General features: G+C 49.1%; 2 protein-coding genes across 2 annotated transcripts; one reads left to right on the top strand and one right to left on the bottom strand.

Moving 5' to 3' along the window:
- Positions 1-5813: 5813 nt before the first annotated feature.
- On the bottom strand, positions 5814-7597 carry TGME49_217170 (hypothetical protein). The gene is made up of 2 exons (XM_002370974.2): positions 6834-7597; positions 5814-6387 (listed from the first exon to the last, which is right to left on the bottom strand). Exons 1-2 carry the CDS (start codon positions 6841-6843, stop codon positions 5855-5857), a joined length of 543 nt encoding a protein of 180 aa, XP_002371015.1. The 5' UTR covers positions 6844-7597; the 3' UTR covers positions 5814-5854.
- A 1805-nt stretch (positions 7598-9402) lies between these two features.
- Positions 9403-11849, top strand: TGME49_217178 (hypothetical protein; the record flags this gene model as incomplete). The annotated part of the gene is made up of 4 exons (XM_018779763.1): positions 9403-9471; positions 10196-10362; positions 10849-10969; positions 11400-11849. The coding sequence occupies 4 exons, from the start codon at positions 9403-9405 to the stop codon at positions 11847-11849; spliced, it is 807 nt and encodes a 268-aa protein (XP_018635277.1).
- Between the last annotated feature and the right edge of the window lie 2 nt (positions 11850-11851).

Here is an 11851-nt window from a genome sequence, read left to right as displayed (position 1 = left end):
GACCTTTCAAGGCGGCGCGGAGCCGCGGCGGCGGAGAGCCTCGTGTCTCTGCTCTCCCTCGCGTCGGTCTCTGTCGCCGGGGACGAGAGCGAACGGAAGAAGCCGCGGCGACTCAGAACTCGGATGGCGATCCACGGAGAAGCGAGGTCGCGCCTCACCCCAAGAGAGTGACAGACACAGGACGAAGAGGACGAGGAGAGGGAGAAAGAGAGAGAGAGAAAGAGAGAAAGAGAAGGCAAGACAGAAGAGACAGAGAGAGAGTTGGGAATAGGGGCAAGAGAATGAAGGATGGAGAGGGAGAAAGAGAGAGAGACGAAACGAAGAAAGTCAACACTGTGGAGGAGCCTCTGTTCCGGTCGGCTTCATCTTCATTCCCGTTGCCGCAAGTGGTGAGATCCGCGGTTGCTCCAGAGAAGGACGAACGAAGGCGATTGTCGCGGAAACTCCACTTCTCTGGAAAACTCCACCACTCTAGAACAAAGAGAGATCTTTCCATGACTCTCTCGACCTTCAAAGAGACCGCCGAAAACCTCAAAAGGATATACAAATCCATGCAAATGACTCTATCTACCTATATATATATATATATGTATATAGCACGTATGTTTGTACGAGTTTGTGCATGCGTTTTCTGCGTATGCGTGTAATGCGAAGTATGGACGTTCTGCGTCTTTCCGCGTCCGACATAGTTCCGTCTCTCCGAGCCGAGCGGCGACCCAGATTGGGTCTGCTGGCGTCCACCTATCGCCTAAATAGACATACATAAATGCATGCACATACATATCGAGATACAGAAAGCGCTATCTGTGTGGTGATACGGGGGATGCTTGTGCACATGCCTACAGTTATACAGACTTTGTGTTGATTTTATTTTTGCGGCTCTGAGGAGCGCTCGGGGAGTCTTCCGGGGATACTACCGGTGCAAAGAGGACAGCGGTGGCCATGTCTCGTAATTGACCGCACACGCAAATACACATTTACATATGTGCATATATATACATATATATACATACGTGTATACATATATACATACATATATGCATATATATACATGTATATACATATATATACATGTATATACATATATATACATATATTTGTATATATATACATATATATACATATACTAGCATGTATGGATACTTTTATGTACTTATTTTTGTGTGTGAACAGATGCGTGGAAACTTTCCGTAAAGGTATCGAAGTGACAAAGTCTGTTTCCCGGTTTGCTGGTTTCTGTGGGGGGTCAAACCATCGGAGAAGACACGATTCTTTTCGTCTTCTGTCCACACTTGACACGCACACATCCGAATGGATTAAACATTGTGGTCCAGGTGTACGTACACGGTTTTCCGGACGAGCTCCGCGTTTTCTCCCGTTCTTTTTGGATTTCGAGGCTTGCCTTGCTTGCCCTCGCAGTCGGGATCTTGGCAAAAGAAAAGAGGCTCACATATATACAGACTCACAGAGAGAATTCCACATCCGTGCATGTGGTGTCTGTGTGTGTGTGCACCTCTGGGTTCGAGTATTGGTGATCATCTCGAAAATCGCTTCGTTTCCTTGCCTCTACGTCTGTATATCCGTAGACATATGTGCATTTTTTCCGTTGATCACCTCCAACTTTGGACAAAGGCGGACTGCATGCGCCCGTGTGTCTCCATGTGGGGTGTTTTCTCTCCCCTTGGATGTCTGTGCATTTGCGGGTCGCTTTGTTTTGCGTCTCCACACGTTTGTTTGATGAAACAAGCCGGCAACTTTTTCAATGTAGAACCTTCGTTGCGACTCTCGCTGGAGCGCATGCAGTGTGCATGCGTCGCGTCGCCTTCGCGTTGGACATGACAGAAAGACGACGGACGCGCATCTCGCCTGTCGACGGGTAACTTGTTCTCAGATGCGCGTTTGGGCGCTGTGTTCTGTCGGTGTCGCGGAGATTTCCTCCCGGGAGGACGCTCGTATTCACGCTGAGAGTTTCTCCCGCCTCGCGACGCAGAAGAACGCGGCTTCGATCGTCAATCGACGGGGCACCCGCGGAAGCGTGGATTCTGTCTGTGGCATGCGTCGTAAAAGAAACTTGAAAACGGGGAAACGCCGTCGCGCTTTCTCACTCTTCCGGCAGTTCACACGACGAAGTCGAAGGCATGGTGCGAGCCGACTTGGACGCACCGGCGGGCAAGTTAGATTTCTGGTTGGCACTTCCTTTCGGACTGATGGGCTTTGAGCAGAAAGTCCTGCTGAGCGTCTTTTCTGTGAAGTTCGTACCTCGAGTTACGCAGGGCATTAAAGCGAACAGCGTGGAGAGGGAAGGACCCCCAGTAGATTCATACCGCAGGGTCACAGTCTATCGCGTAACAGAAGGAGCACCATACCACGCGCAGAGTGCACTTTGGACACCGGACAAGAATACAACGAAGTCGTTTGAGAATGAGCGCTGGGTGGAGAACGTCCCTGGATCGTTTGTCTCGCTTCCGTCAAGAAACGATGTGCTCCGGAATAAAAGGCGAAAGAGCGAGAACTCGAACAGAGCCAGGCACTTTGCGACCTTGGAGTTTCTCCTCCTGTGAAGGGAGCGAGAAAATACGTTCGGAGTGTCTTGGGATGGTGGAACGGGGACGCGAGGAAGCGCACGCAAAAACTGCATGGAGGGAGACAGAAAAAGGATTTCTTCAAGTCGACAAGCGGGAATGCACTAAGGAGAACGAGAAGAAGGAAGCGAAGCAGACTACGACATGGGAGAGAGGAATCCTCTCGTGGTAACTGAAGAAGAGGCATCCACGTAGACGCGCAAAAAGCGCTTGGGGAAAGCATGAAGAAGTGAAGTGAACAGGAGATTGAGGGACAGTAGAAAAAGACAAAAACACAGGAGAGAGAAGTTTTCACTTCCTTTGGGTCAGGGGAGACGATCTAAAAGCGAGGTGTCTTCCTGTTTCTACAAGTCGAGTAATCCCTGACATTTCTATCGTACATATTTGGCTCGCAGCAGGGGCGAGGAATCGGGTCCCCTAAACCAGAAAGGCATTTTCGTGCGTAATTCGAGAGTTCGCGAGGCAGTCAGAAAGGCCTGTTTATCTGCAAGTCCTGAAAATCCGAACTGTCCGCAAGAAAAAGCCTCTCGTTCCTCTGCAACTCAGAAAGCAACCTCCGATGTCGTCACGGTTTTCTTCGGCGCGTGACCAAATGCGTCTTTGCGGTCTCTTCTGAACGCAAGACTCAGCGGCGCGTTATGCCACACAGAACGATCATCAAATATTTCGAAAATCTCTCTGGATACACATATAGACACAAGTTTGAAACTACCTAGAACGATGTGCGAATGCATACTCAGATATGTCTCTCTCTCTTGAATATATATATATATATATATTATATGTTTGTGTGTATGCACATAACTCCACACGTTGTGCCCACTAAATAAGGGGACAGGTAAGTATCTCGCTCTTGATCGACGCTCTCAGGTGCACAAGTATTCCTCTGCAAAGCGCAACTATTAAATATCTGCTTAGACATGTGTCTCTCCTCTCTAGGTATTCGCTGAGAGACCATGCATTCATGTCTGTATATATGCATGATCATACAAGAATACAGGAATTCATAGACTGGAATTGCAACATGTGTACATGAACGACGTTGGGAGATGTCTGCAACTTCATAGCAACGCAGGGGCGTTCGGGTGGAGCCATGTTCACTCAGAGAATGGAAGCGGCAATTCTCGATGTGCATCGAGACACAGGGAGCTGAACTCTCCGCCCCCGTGCAGAGGTAAAGAATTTCATGTCCAGTACGAATATCTGGAAAACGAGGTTGCAAATGCGCAGATGGTCACCAGAAGAGAAGTGGAACTTTCAAATTGAATCGACAGAAAAGGAGCGGAATGGTCTGTCTGGAATGTCCATCCTGCTGCGGCGCCTGTAGAGCGTATTCTGTTGATCAAAACTGCCTTTTTCGGTCTCGCGTAGAATCCATTCCGAATATGGACTGCATAATAAAGGCCCATTTGTTTAGTGCTCACCGTTGCACTGAAAGTGTGATTTCGTCGCATGCAAACGTCAATTCAGAAGTCTGTGGCTCCACAGTGGTTCGAGATACAGTTGAGACTGTTCTAGAGGAAATGAGAGAAGCTTCGAGATTGCGTCGAAAGAGAGAAACTGATTTTTTTTCTGGACCGAATGGGGATCTTGGAGTCGACCAGTGTCGATGGTGTCTCGAGCATCTGAGCAGAACGATCTGGAGAAACTGGAGGCAGAAAAAGAGTGGAGAGACTGTCCAGGCAACACCGATTAAGCGTTTGTTGCATTGAGGGAACTTCGTTTCTCTCCACAGGGTGCCTCGTCGGACGCTTTCTCTCCCAGGGAGGTCCTGCGTCCGGACCGAGCGACCTTTTCGCGTTTCGCAAAACAGATTGAAAACGAGGTCTGTCTGCGTGTGCAAGGCGAGAGGGAGCGTTGAGTTCGCGTTCTGTAGAGATGTGACTTCTTCCGCGTTTCCCTTGTCTTTTTCTTCCTTGTCGTTTTGATCTCCGGTGACGCTTTCGAACGTGACCGGTGTCGGCCTCCTTCAGGTGCTCATTTGACACATTTGCTCCCTTTTCTGCGTCAAAAGAGAGGTCGTCTTGTCTTGCTGTTTTGAGCCGGAAAGAAAGAAATGCTTCTCCAGACTGACCGTTGGAGTCTTCAGCTTCTGCTCATGCGATTAAAATTAGAACTTCTCTGTTTTTTTCCTCCGAGAGACACGATCCTCCGCCCGGCAACCAGGTCCGAAAAAGGCACAATTTTTACACGTTTTCCCCCAGTTTCTCTATCCTTTTTTTCAGTTGCTTTTTCTGAGCTGGTTTTTTACCATTGCCTACTCTTATGTTTCCTTATGTGGGGTGTAAATCTTCTTTCTCTCTATTTCGGTGGTCTCCTCCCTCTCTCCTGTCAAACGCTTTTCGTCCTACACTCAATCTTCTCGCCTCTCTCCCTTCTTTCCCCGCCCCACTATCTCTTTGTCCCCTCGCGTTCTGTCTCGTTCTCTCTCGCGTTCTGTCTCGTTCTCTCTCGCGTTCTGTCTCGCGTTTTCTCTCTCTCTCTCGGCTGCTGAAAGACCTTCTTGTAGTCTCCTGTGCTTCTCTGTTCTTCCCGTGAGTGTTGTGTGCTTCAACCGACGGTTTTATCAAGAAGACGAACTCAGCTTTTCTCCTCTCCCCGAGAAAGCACCGCGCAGCCTCAGGCGCTGTGCTCAGCGTCTCTCTCGCTGAGGTTTGCCCTGCCGAGTTTCGCGTCTTGTGAGTTTTCGCGTCTCGGCGAACGCGCCGCCGCTGTCATCTCACCCTTCCGCCTTCTTCGATGCATTCAGGAGGATCCCGAGGGGATGGAGAGGCAGGTCCTCTTGCGGAGACGCCGAGACAGCAGAGAAGGACGGCGAGAAGAAGACGAGAAAGAAACGCGAGAGGTGCAGCGCCTCCATGTAAAAGCGGTACCGAGGGAACCGGAAAGACAGCAGGGAAAGAGGAAGGCGGTGTGTGGTGGGCCATAGAAGACGGCGAGGAAAACGTCCCCGACAGACGCTGTGTACGAGTCGCCAGTCTCAGCAGTCTTCTGACGCCTCTCTCGTCCAAGCGCGGAGGCAAGAAGGCCAGCAAGGCAGACGACGAAATCAAGCCATGCAGAAAACTCGAGAAAGTCGAGAAAATCCAGAAACTCGAGAAGAAAAAGAAGGGCAAAGACCGGTGGCCTTTGGCGTCGCCTCCAAAATCCGGAAGTCAACAGCCGGCAGGTTCGCCATCTCTGCGCGAGAGTGTGAACCGCAATAAGAAAAAGAAACAGACGAAATCCGTAGCCGTTATTCCTCCTCCACCGCCTCTCCCTTGTCCTTCTCATTATTCTCTGTGTTCTTCACCCTCTTTGCCTTCTCTACCTTGCTTAGCTTTTCCCTTTTCTTCTTTCTCTTCCTCGTTTTCCTCCTCTTCTCTGCTTTCTTCTTCTTTCTCGTCCTCGTTTTCCTCCTCTTCTCTACTTCCTTCTTCTTTCTCTTCCTCGTTTTCCTCCTCTTCTCTACTTTCTTCCTTCGCCTCCCCTTTTCCTCCGCCTCTGTCTTCTCCTGTTCCTTCGCCATCTTCCGCTGCCGCGCCTTCTTCTTCTCCGCTGCGCTTTGCTTGTCTCTCTCTCTCTTCTTCTTCGCCTCCTCCAGGCTCTCTGCTGGCTTCTCGTTCTCCCTCTGCCAGCTCTCTCTTCTCTTCTTGTTCGTCTCGATCTCCATCTGCTTCCGACGCCTCTCCCATACGTTCCGGAGCTGCGTCCTCTCTATTCTCTCGCGGTGGAAATCTGGACGTCGCCACAGAAGACGCCCGCGCAGCCAATGGCGACGCCCCGGAGAGCACCACCTGGGGAAAATATGGAACTTTCGCGATTTCTGCAGAGACACAAGAAGCGAAAGATCCCGGAGAGACAGAAGAGACAGAGGAGACAGAGGAGCTAAGACAAAGAAAGCTGTCTTGTGCGGCTCTGCAGGAGCGCGACCGTACTTGGCACCTTCTGTCGAAAGAAAAAAGGCGAATCTCTTTACACGCCTTTGTTCCTGATTCCTTCCGAGCTGGAAGAGAGAACGAGAACTCCCGCAGAAACCAGGAAAACAACGTACAAGAAAGACGAACAGACAAAAACATCTTGAGAGACGAGCGGGGACAAGAACGCCAGCGAGAGGAAGAGGCGGGAGAGGCAGAACAAGAGCGAGAAGGAGGAGAACACAAGCGAGAAGACAGGGAGCGAGAGAGAGGAATCTTTTCAGAGGGTGACGAGACTTGGAAGAGGGGAGAGACTTCTGCGACTGGCACTTATGGAATCGAAGAAAAAACCTACTGGGAAGCATTAAGCAGAGGCCAGAGTCTCGAGGGAGAGATTGTCCGCAGTGGGCGGCTTCTGCTGAGAAATGTTCACACTTCCACGACTCCGGCGATGCTTCACGAGGCCTTTTCTCGGTCGGTTCCTAGCCTATAGACACATACATCTACAAAAAATATACGTTTCTGTCTCTACATATTTATCTATACATGTGTATAGACATTGTTGCGTTGACGGATGCGCTCTCTGCAGATACATATATATATATATATATATATATATATATATATACAAGTACTACTCGCCCGGTCTTCCCAAAAATTATTCACTTTCGTAGTTTCTTTCCAGAGCCAGGGAAAGGTTTACCTTTTAAACGTTAATTTTTTTAACTTAGTAAAGTATCCGGCAGAACCTTCCAGTACAGCAACCCCGTACGGAAGTTTTGGATTTATCTGACAGTGGATCTCTGTCTAGTTATGTATCCGTTAATTCGTCCGCCCATATATGTATATATAGAGATATATACATATACATATACATATATATATGGGTCTGTATCCTTCAGTACCTTCAGTATGTATCAGTCTATCTATAGAACTCTATGTAGATGGTGCAGTTTATTTTTGTGTCTATCCTCTCCGTCTACATGTTTCTCTACTCGTATCTGTTTATCTCTTTATCAATTTCTCTTTCTATGTATCTCCACATCCATGTATCTCTCGGTTCACCTCTCCATCTACCTACCTCCTTATCTCTCTGTTCCTTTGTCTATCTACCTATTTCTCCATCGTGCTGCATGTATCTATCTCTCGTTCTATTTTTCTACCTGTCTCTCTATCTATCTCGCTATCTATCAATCTCGACATCGATCCTTCTGACTACCTCACATCTATCTCTGGATCCATATCTTTATCCCCCCCTCTCTATCTTCCTCTCCACCCCCGTCGTTGTCTCTCTCTCTCTCCATCTCTCTATCCGCCTACCTGTCTAGCTCTCCTTTTGCCTATCTATCTGTCTATCACTCTTTCTACCTATCCATCTATCTCTCTGTCCATCAATCTGTCCCTCTGTTTATCTGCTTCATCGATGGTGGACTGGTCCTGGTCTTTCAGAGAAGATGGCGAACCGCGGAGAGAAATAAAATGTCTCTCTATTCAAGTCTCCAGGTTTATGTCGTCCTTTGAGAGGAGAGCAGAGGAAAGGAGAGAGAGAGCAGTCGGTAGTTGCGAGACTCAAGGACTGCCCTTTTGTGTTCACCAGGACAGGCTGTTTGTTTCCTTTGAGTATGCATTCTCTGTCTAGTCTGCTGTGTTTGTGAGGATTGACTTTCCTTTTTTAGGTTCGGAAAGATCATGGACGTAGCCCTCGAATGTCGCCGCGTTTCTGACCGAGATGCAGTTCCTCGTGGTACCGCTACTGTCACTTTCTACTCGTACGCGCGTAGACGAAAAACCTCTCTCTTCTGCTTCAGCGCTTTCACTCCTTGTCTCCCCTCTCTTCTCAAGCTCAGTCTTCTCACCTCTCTACTCTGCGCTTCTGCGCTGCGTCGAGACATGCGTCTCCTCTCTTCCTCTTCTGTTCCTCTTCTCTTTCTCTTCGCTTCCTCTCGAGCTCTCGCTGTCTCGTCTTCCTGTCCGTACTTCTGCTCAGCGTCCTGCCTGCAAGTGCCTTTCCATCTGTTTTTCGCTTTCCTCTTTCCTTCTTTTCAGAGCCGAGAGCCTCGCCTTTTTCCACCCTGGACGAGAAATTAATTGTGCGGGAACGGCAGTCGACTGGGCGGTTGACGCTGCCCACGAAGCCACCCCAGTGTGCTGCATTTTGGCAGACGAAATGCTCATTGGAGATGCAATTCAGGTGAGGCAAAGGTAGACCAAGCGTAGACAAATTTGGAGAAGAAACGCATTTTCAGTCTCATCCTCAAATGCCTGTTTTCAACTCGTTCCTGTTCACACACAAAAAGGTTTCTTTGTTTCGAGAAATCAATCTCCCCCGGCCTCACACGGTGCGCATCTGGTGATTGCTCCAGCATGCTCTTGACATCAGTTTACCGACGGTGGCAGCCGGTCGTTTTTCGGAAAGCAGCAGCGCTACAAAAAGAGAGTTCCACATTCCTCTGTGGCTTGGAAAGCCGAGGTTTCTCCTTCCGCCTTCACGAATCGAGTAAAAAAAGAGCACTGGCAAGTCGGGGAAGCGTCGGCAGACTCTCTGCCAGCAGGCTCGGTGGGAGAGAACGCAAAACGAGCTCCTTCGACAGACCTGAGCGGCGTTTTCCGCCAAATTACGCGGAGTCAAGCAACTCCATCCAGCAGCGGCGATCTGCTTTCTTGTCACTGCTTGCTCGTCGACAGGTCCTGTCTGAAGCTATCGACAGTATGTTGAATACGCGAGCGTTAATTCAAGAATTCATGACTTTTGAAACGGAGGTGGTGGATGCTAGAGGATTTGCGTGCACCGCATGATCTGCCTAGTTACTTCAAGTAGTGCTATTCCAAAAGCAATACAAGTCTTATCTGATAGAGGAGTCATAATCGAATACCGATGCTACTCGCCTTATGCGTTGCATCTTCTGCATTTCCTGCTTCTCTCGATGCGAGCCGGCAACAAGAGGCTTCTTCAGAGCGCCCATAGGGAACAGTGTGAACAACGGGTGGAAGGCGTACGTTTCTCCTTCCCCGCGCTGCACAGCAACTTCTCCTCCGGTTCTCAGGAGAAGAGCTCCACGGCAGATCAACCTTCCACGAAATCATAGCTGTGACCGAGAATCCTCTGGGAAGGAAACGAGCAAAGAGGATGTGTGTCCGCATCTGCCCAGCGGAGTTTCTATTAAAAAGCAGATTTCTCGGCTTCAGTAAAGGTTTTTTCTTTACAAAACTTCTGTTTTGCTTATCGAAGAGGTGGGCATAGACTGGGTCACCGAAGACGCGCTTCTCTCTTTTCCGGGTGGAGAAAAACACACAACCGAAACTGAGGAAAAGAAGAACGAGACGGCAAGAAAGAGACGCAGAGAGATTGGGAGAACGGTGTAGAAATAGAGAGAAAAACGGAATTGAAGAGCACTTCGGAGAAAGCAGAGAGAGAAACAGAGAGAGAAAAAAAGGGCCGGGTGGAAAGCAAAAAAGTGGAAGCACCGAGAAGTTCGTGAGTGGAATAAACGTGAGGTACCGCAGAGATATCAGGTGCACTGCAGCCTTGTCGTCCAGAGCAGCAGGAACCGGAAAGAGAAATACTTGACTATAAAAACTGCATGCAGGGAAAAGACAATTGCGCTCTGAAACTCGCCGTGAGGAAGGCGGGTGTGTAGCTTTTCATTGACTCGAGAATGAAAACAAGTTCTCTGAGAGACAGAAGAACGAACTTGGGAGACGCTTAAATGTTTTCAGCTCGACGAAGCGACAGGAGATGTCGAGGCTGAGTACATGCAGCGCCTTCACCGAACAAGACAGGCCGCAGAGACTGCGGAGTGCTGCGCTTCTCTCAACGACGAACCGGACATCCGAGTTTTCTTCCTCATGTCTCCTCAAAACTTCATGAGAGTCGAACTCACCATGTACGGAAAAAACGCCGGCGTCGCTCCTTTATTTCGTTCAACATTAACTGCTCATATGAGTGCAAAGAAACGGCCTCAGAATGTCAACAGCCAGGCAGAGAGAGAGACATAAGCACCCGAATATGCATACAGACGCACACACATCCATGCGTCCGTACTGCCACACAAGTATTCATAGATGCATGCATGTACATATATATATATATATATATATATATGCTTTATATATGCTATATATATGGTATATATATGATATATATATATATATGTATATATATGTATGCGTATGTGTATGTTTGTAGATGACTGGGTCTCTCTCTGTACCTGTATGCGTCGTGGTGCGAACGCATTTCTTTCCAGTAGATGTACCTGTGGCATCTGCGCCAGCTGATTCTCGCGAATCGCCTTTTAGCCGTTTTGGCGTTGTGCATGCGAAGCAAGTTCCCAAGGTTGCCGCGTGTGTCTTGGTTTTTCCTCGCTTCGTAGAGAGGCCCGAGTCGTCCGAATTGAACTTCCGTTCAAGGATATGATGAATGGAGTGTATTTTTTTCGAGGAGAAAATCCAGAAGATGTTCGCATGCTTGTTCGCTTTCGGAGTGCACCTCGGGTACGTCAAGCAGATCGTTTCCTTCTTTTCCGCGTTGTCTCTCCTTCATCCATGTTCTTCCTTCTTCTTTCCTCTCTCTGTTCGCTTCCCTTCTGCTCTCTTCTGCTCTCTTCTGTCTGCGCCCTGTCGTTTTCCTTCTTCTCGCTTTCCATGCTGCTCCTTCAGGAAGGAAGCCGTTCCCTGTTACCTCGCCTGCCTCCCCGCCTTTTTTTCTTGGCCTCGTGAGTTCCGTTCTGAGTGATTTGCGTCCTTCTCCTGTTTCCTCGCCGCTCGCGCTGTCTCGGTCAGAGCATGAAGGCGTCGCTCTGGAGTTCAGATGTACCCTCCGAATTTCTCCCGCTCTCCTTTGCTTCCACCGTCCGGAGCAACTTTGGCTTTCGAATGCATCCAGTACGGAGTTCGAGTGTCTTGTTTTTTTTTCCCTCGACAGGTCTACGTGGAAGCTCGGTCTCTTCGCGCTGCTTCTCGTCGGAACATTCAGCATTTTCAGCAGTTTTCTCGGTGGTTTGTTTCAAGGATTAGACGCCGCGAGTCTGGTCGTTCCTCTCAGCTTGATCCTGGCGGCTTGTCAGCTGCCGCTTTGCCGGCGTTGGCAGAACTTGAAGGACTCGAAAGGCGAGTTTCCACTGAAAAACTTCCTGAAGCAAAGAAAATCTACAGAAAGCAGACGTGGATCCACTGCTTTGAGTTCGGAGAGAATCAGTCGAGCGCGCTTCCGGAGTTGAAAAACGCAGAAGCGTGCACTGCTTTCAGAAGCGTTCGATTGCCCAGGCTCCTCGCCTGTAACATATTTTTCGGTTCCGACAAACAACGGTTTCGATCGCAGTTGCAAGGTTCTTCCTCTCTGTCAAGTCAAGTACTTCCACTCTTTCCTTCCTGAGT

The sequence above is a fragment of the Toxoplasma gondii genome, chromosome XI (assembly GCF_000006565.2).
Source record: "Toxoplasma gondii ME49 chromosome XI, whole genome shotgun sequence".
NCBI classification, from domain to species: domain Eukaryota; phylum Apicomplexa; class Conoidasida; order Eucoccidiorida; family Sarcocystidae; genus Toxoplasma; species Toxoplasma gondii.
This window is presented reverse-complemented; position numbering and strand designations above follow the sequence as displayed.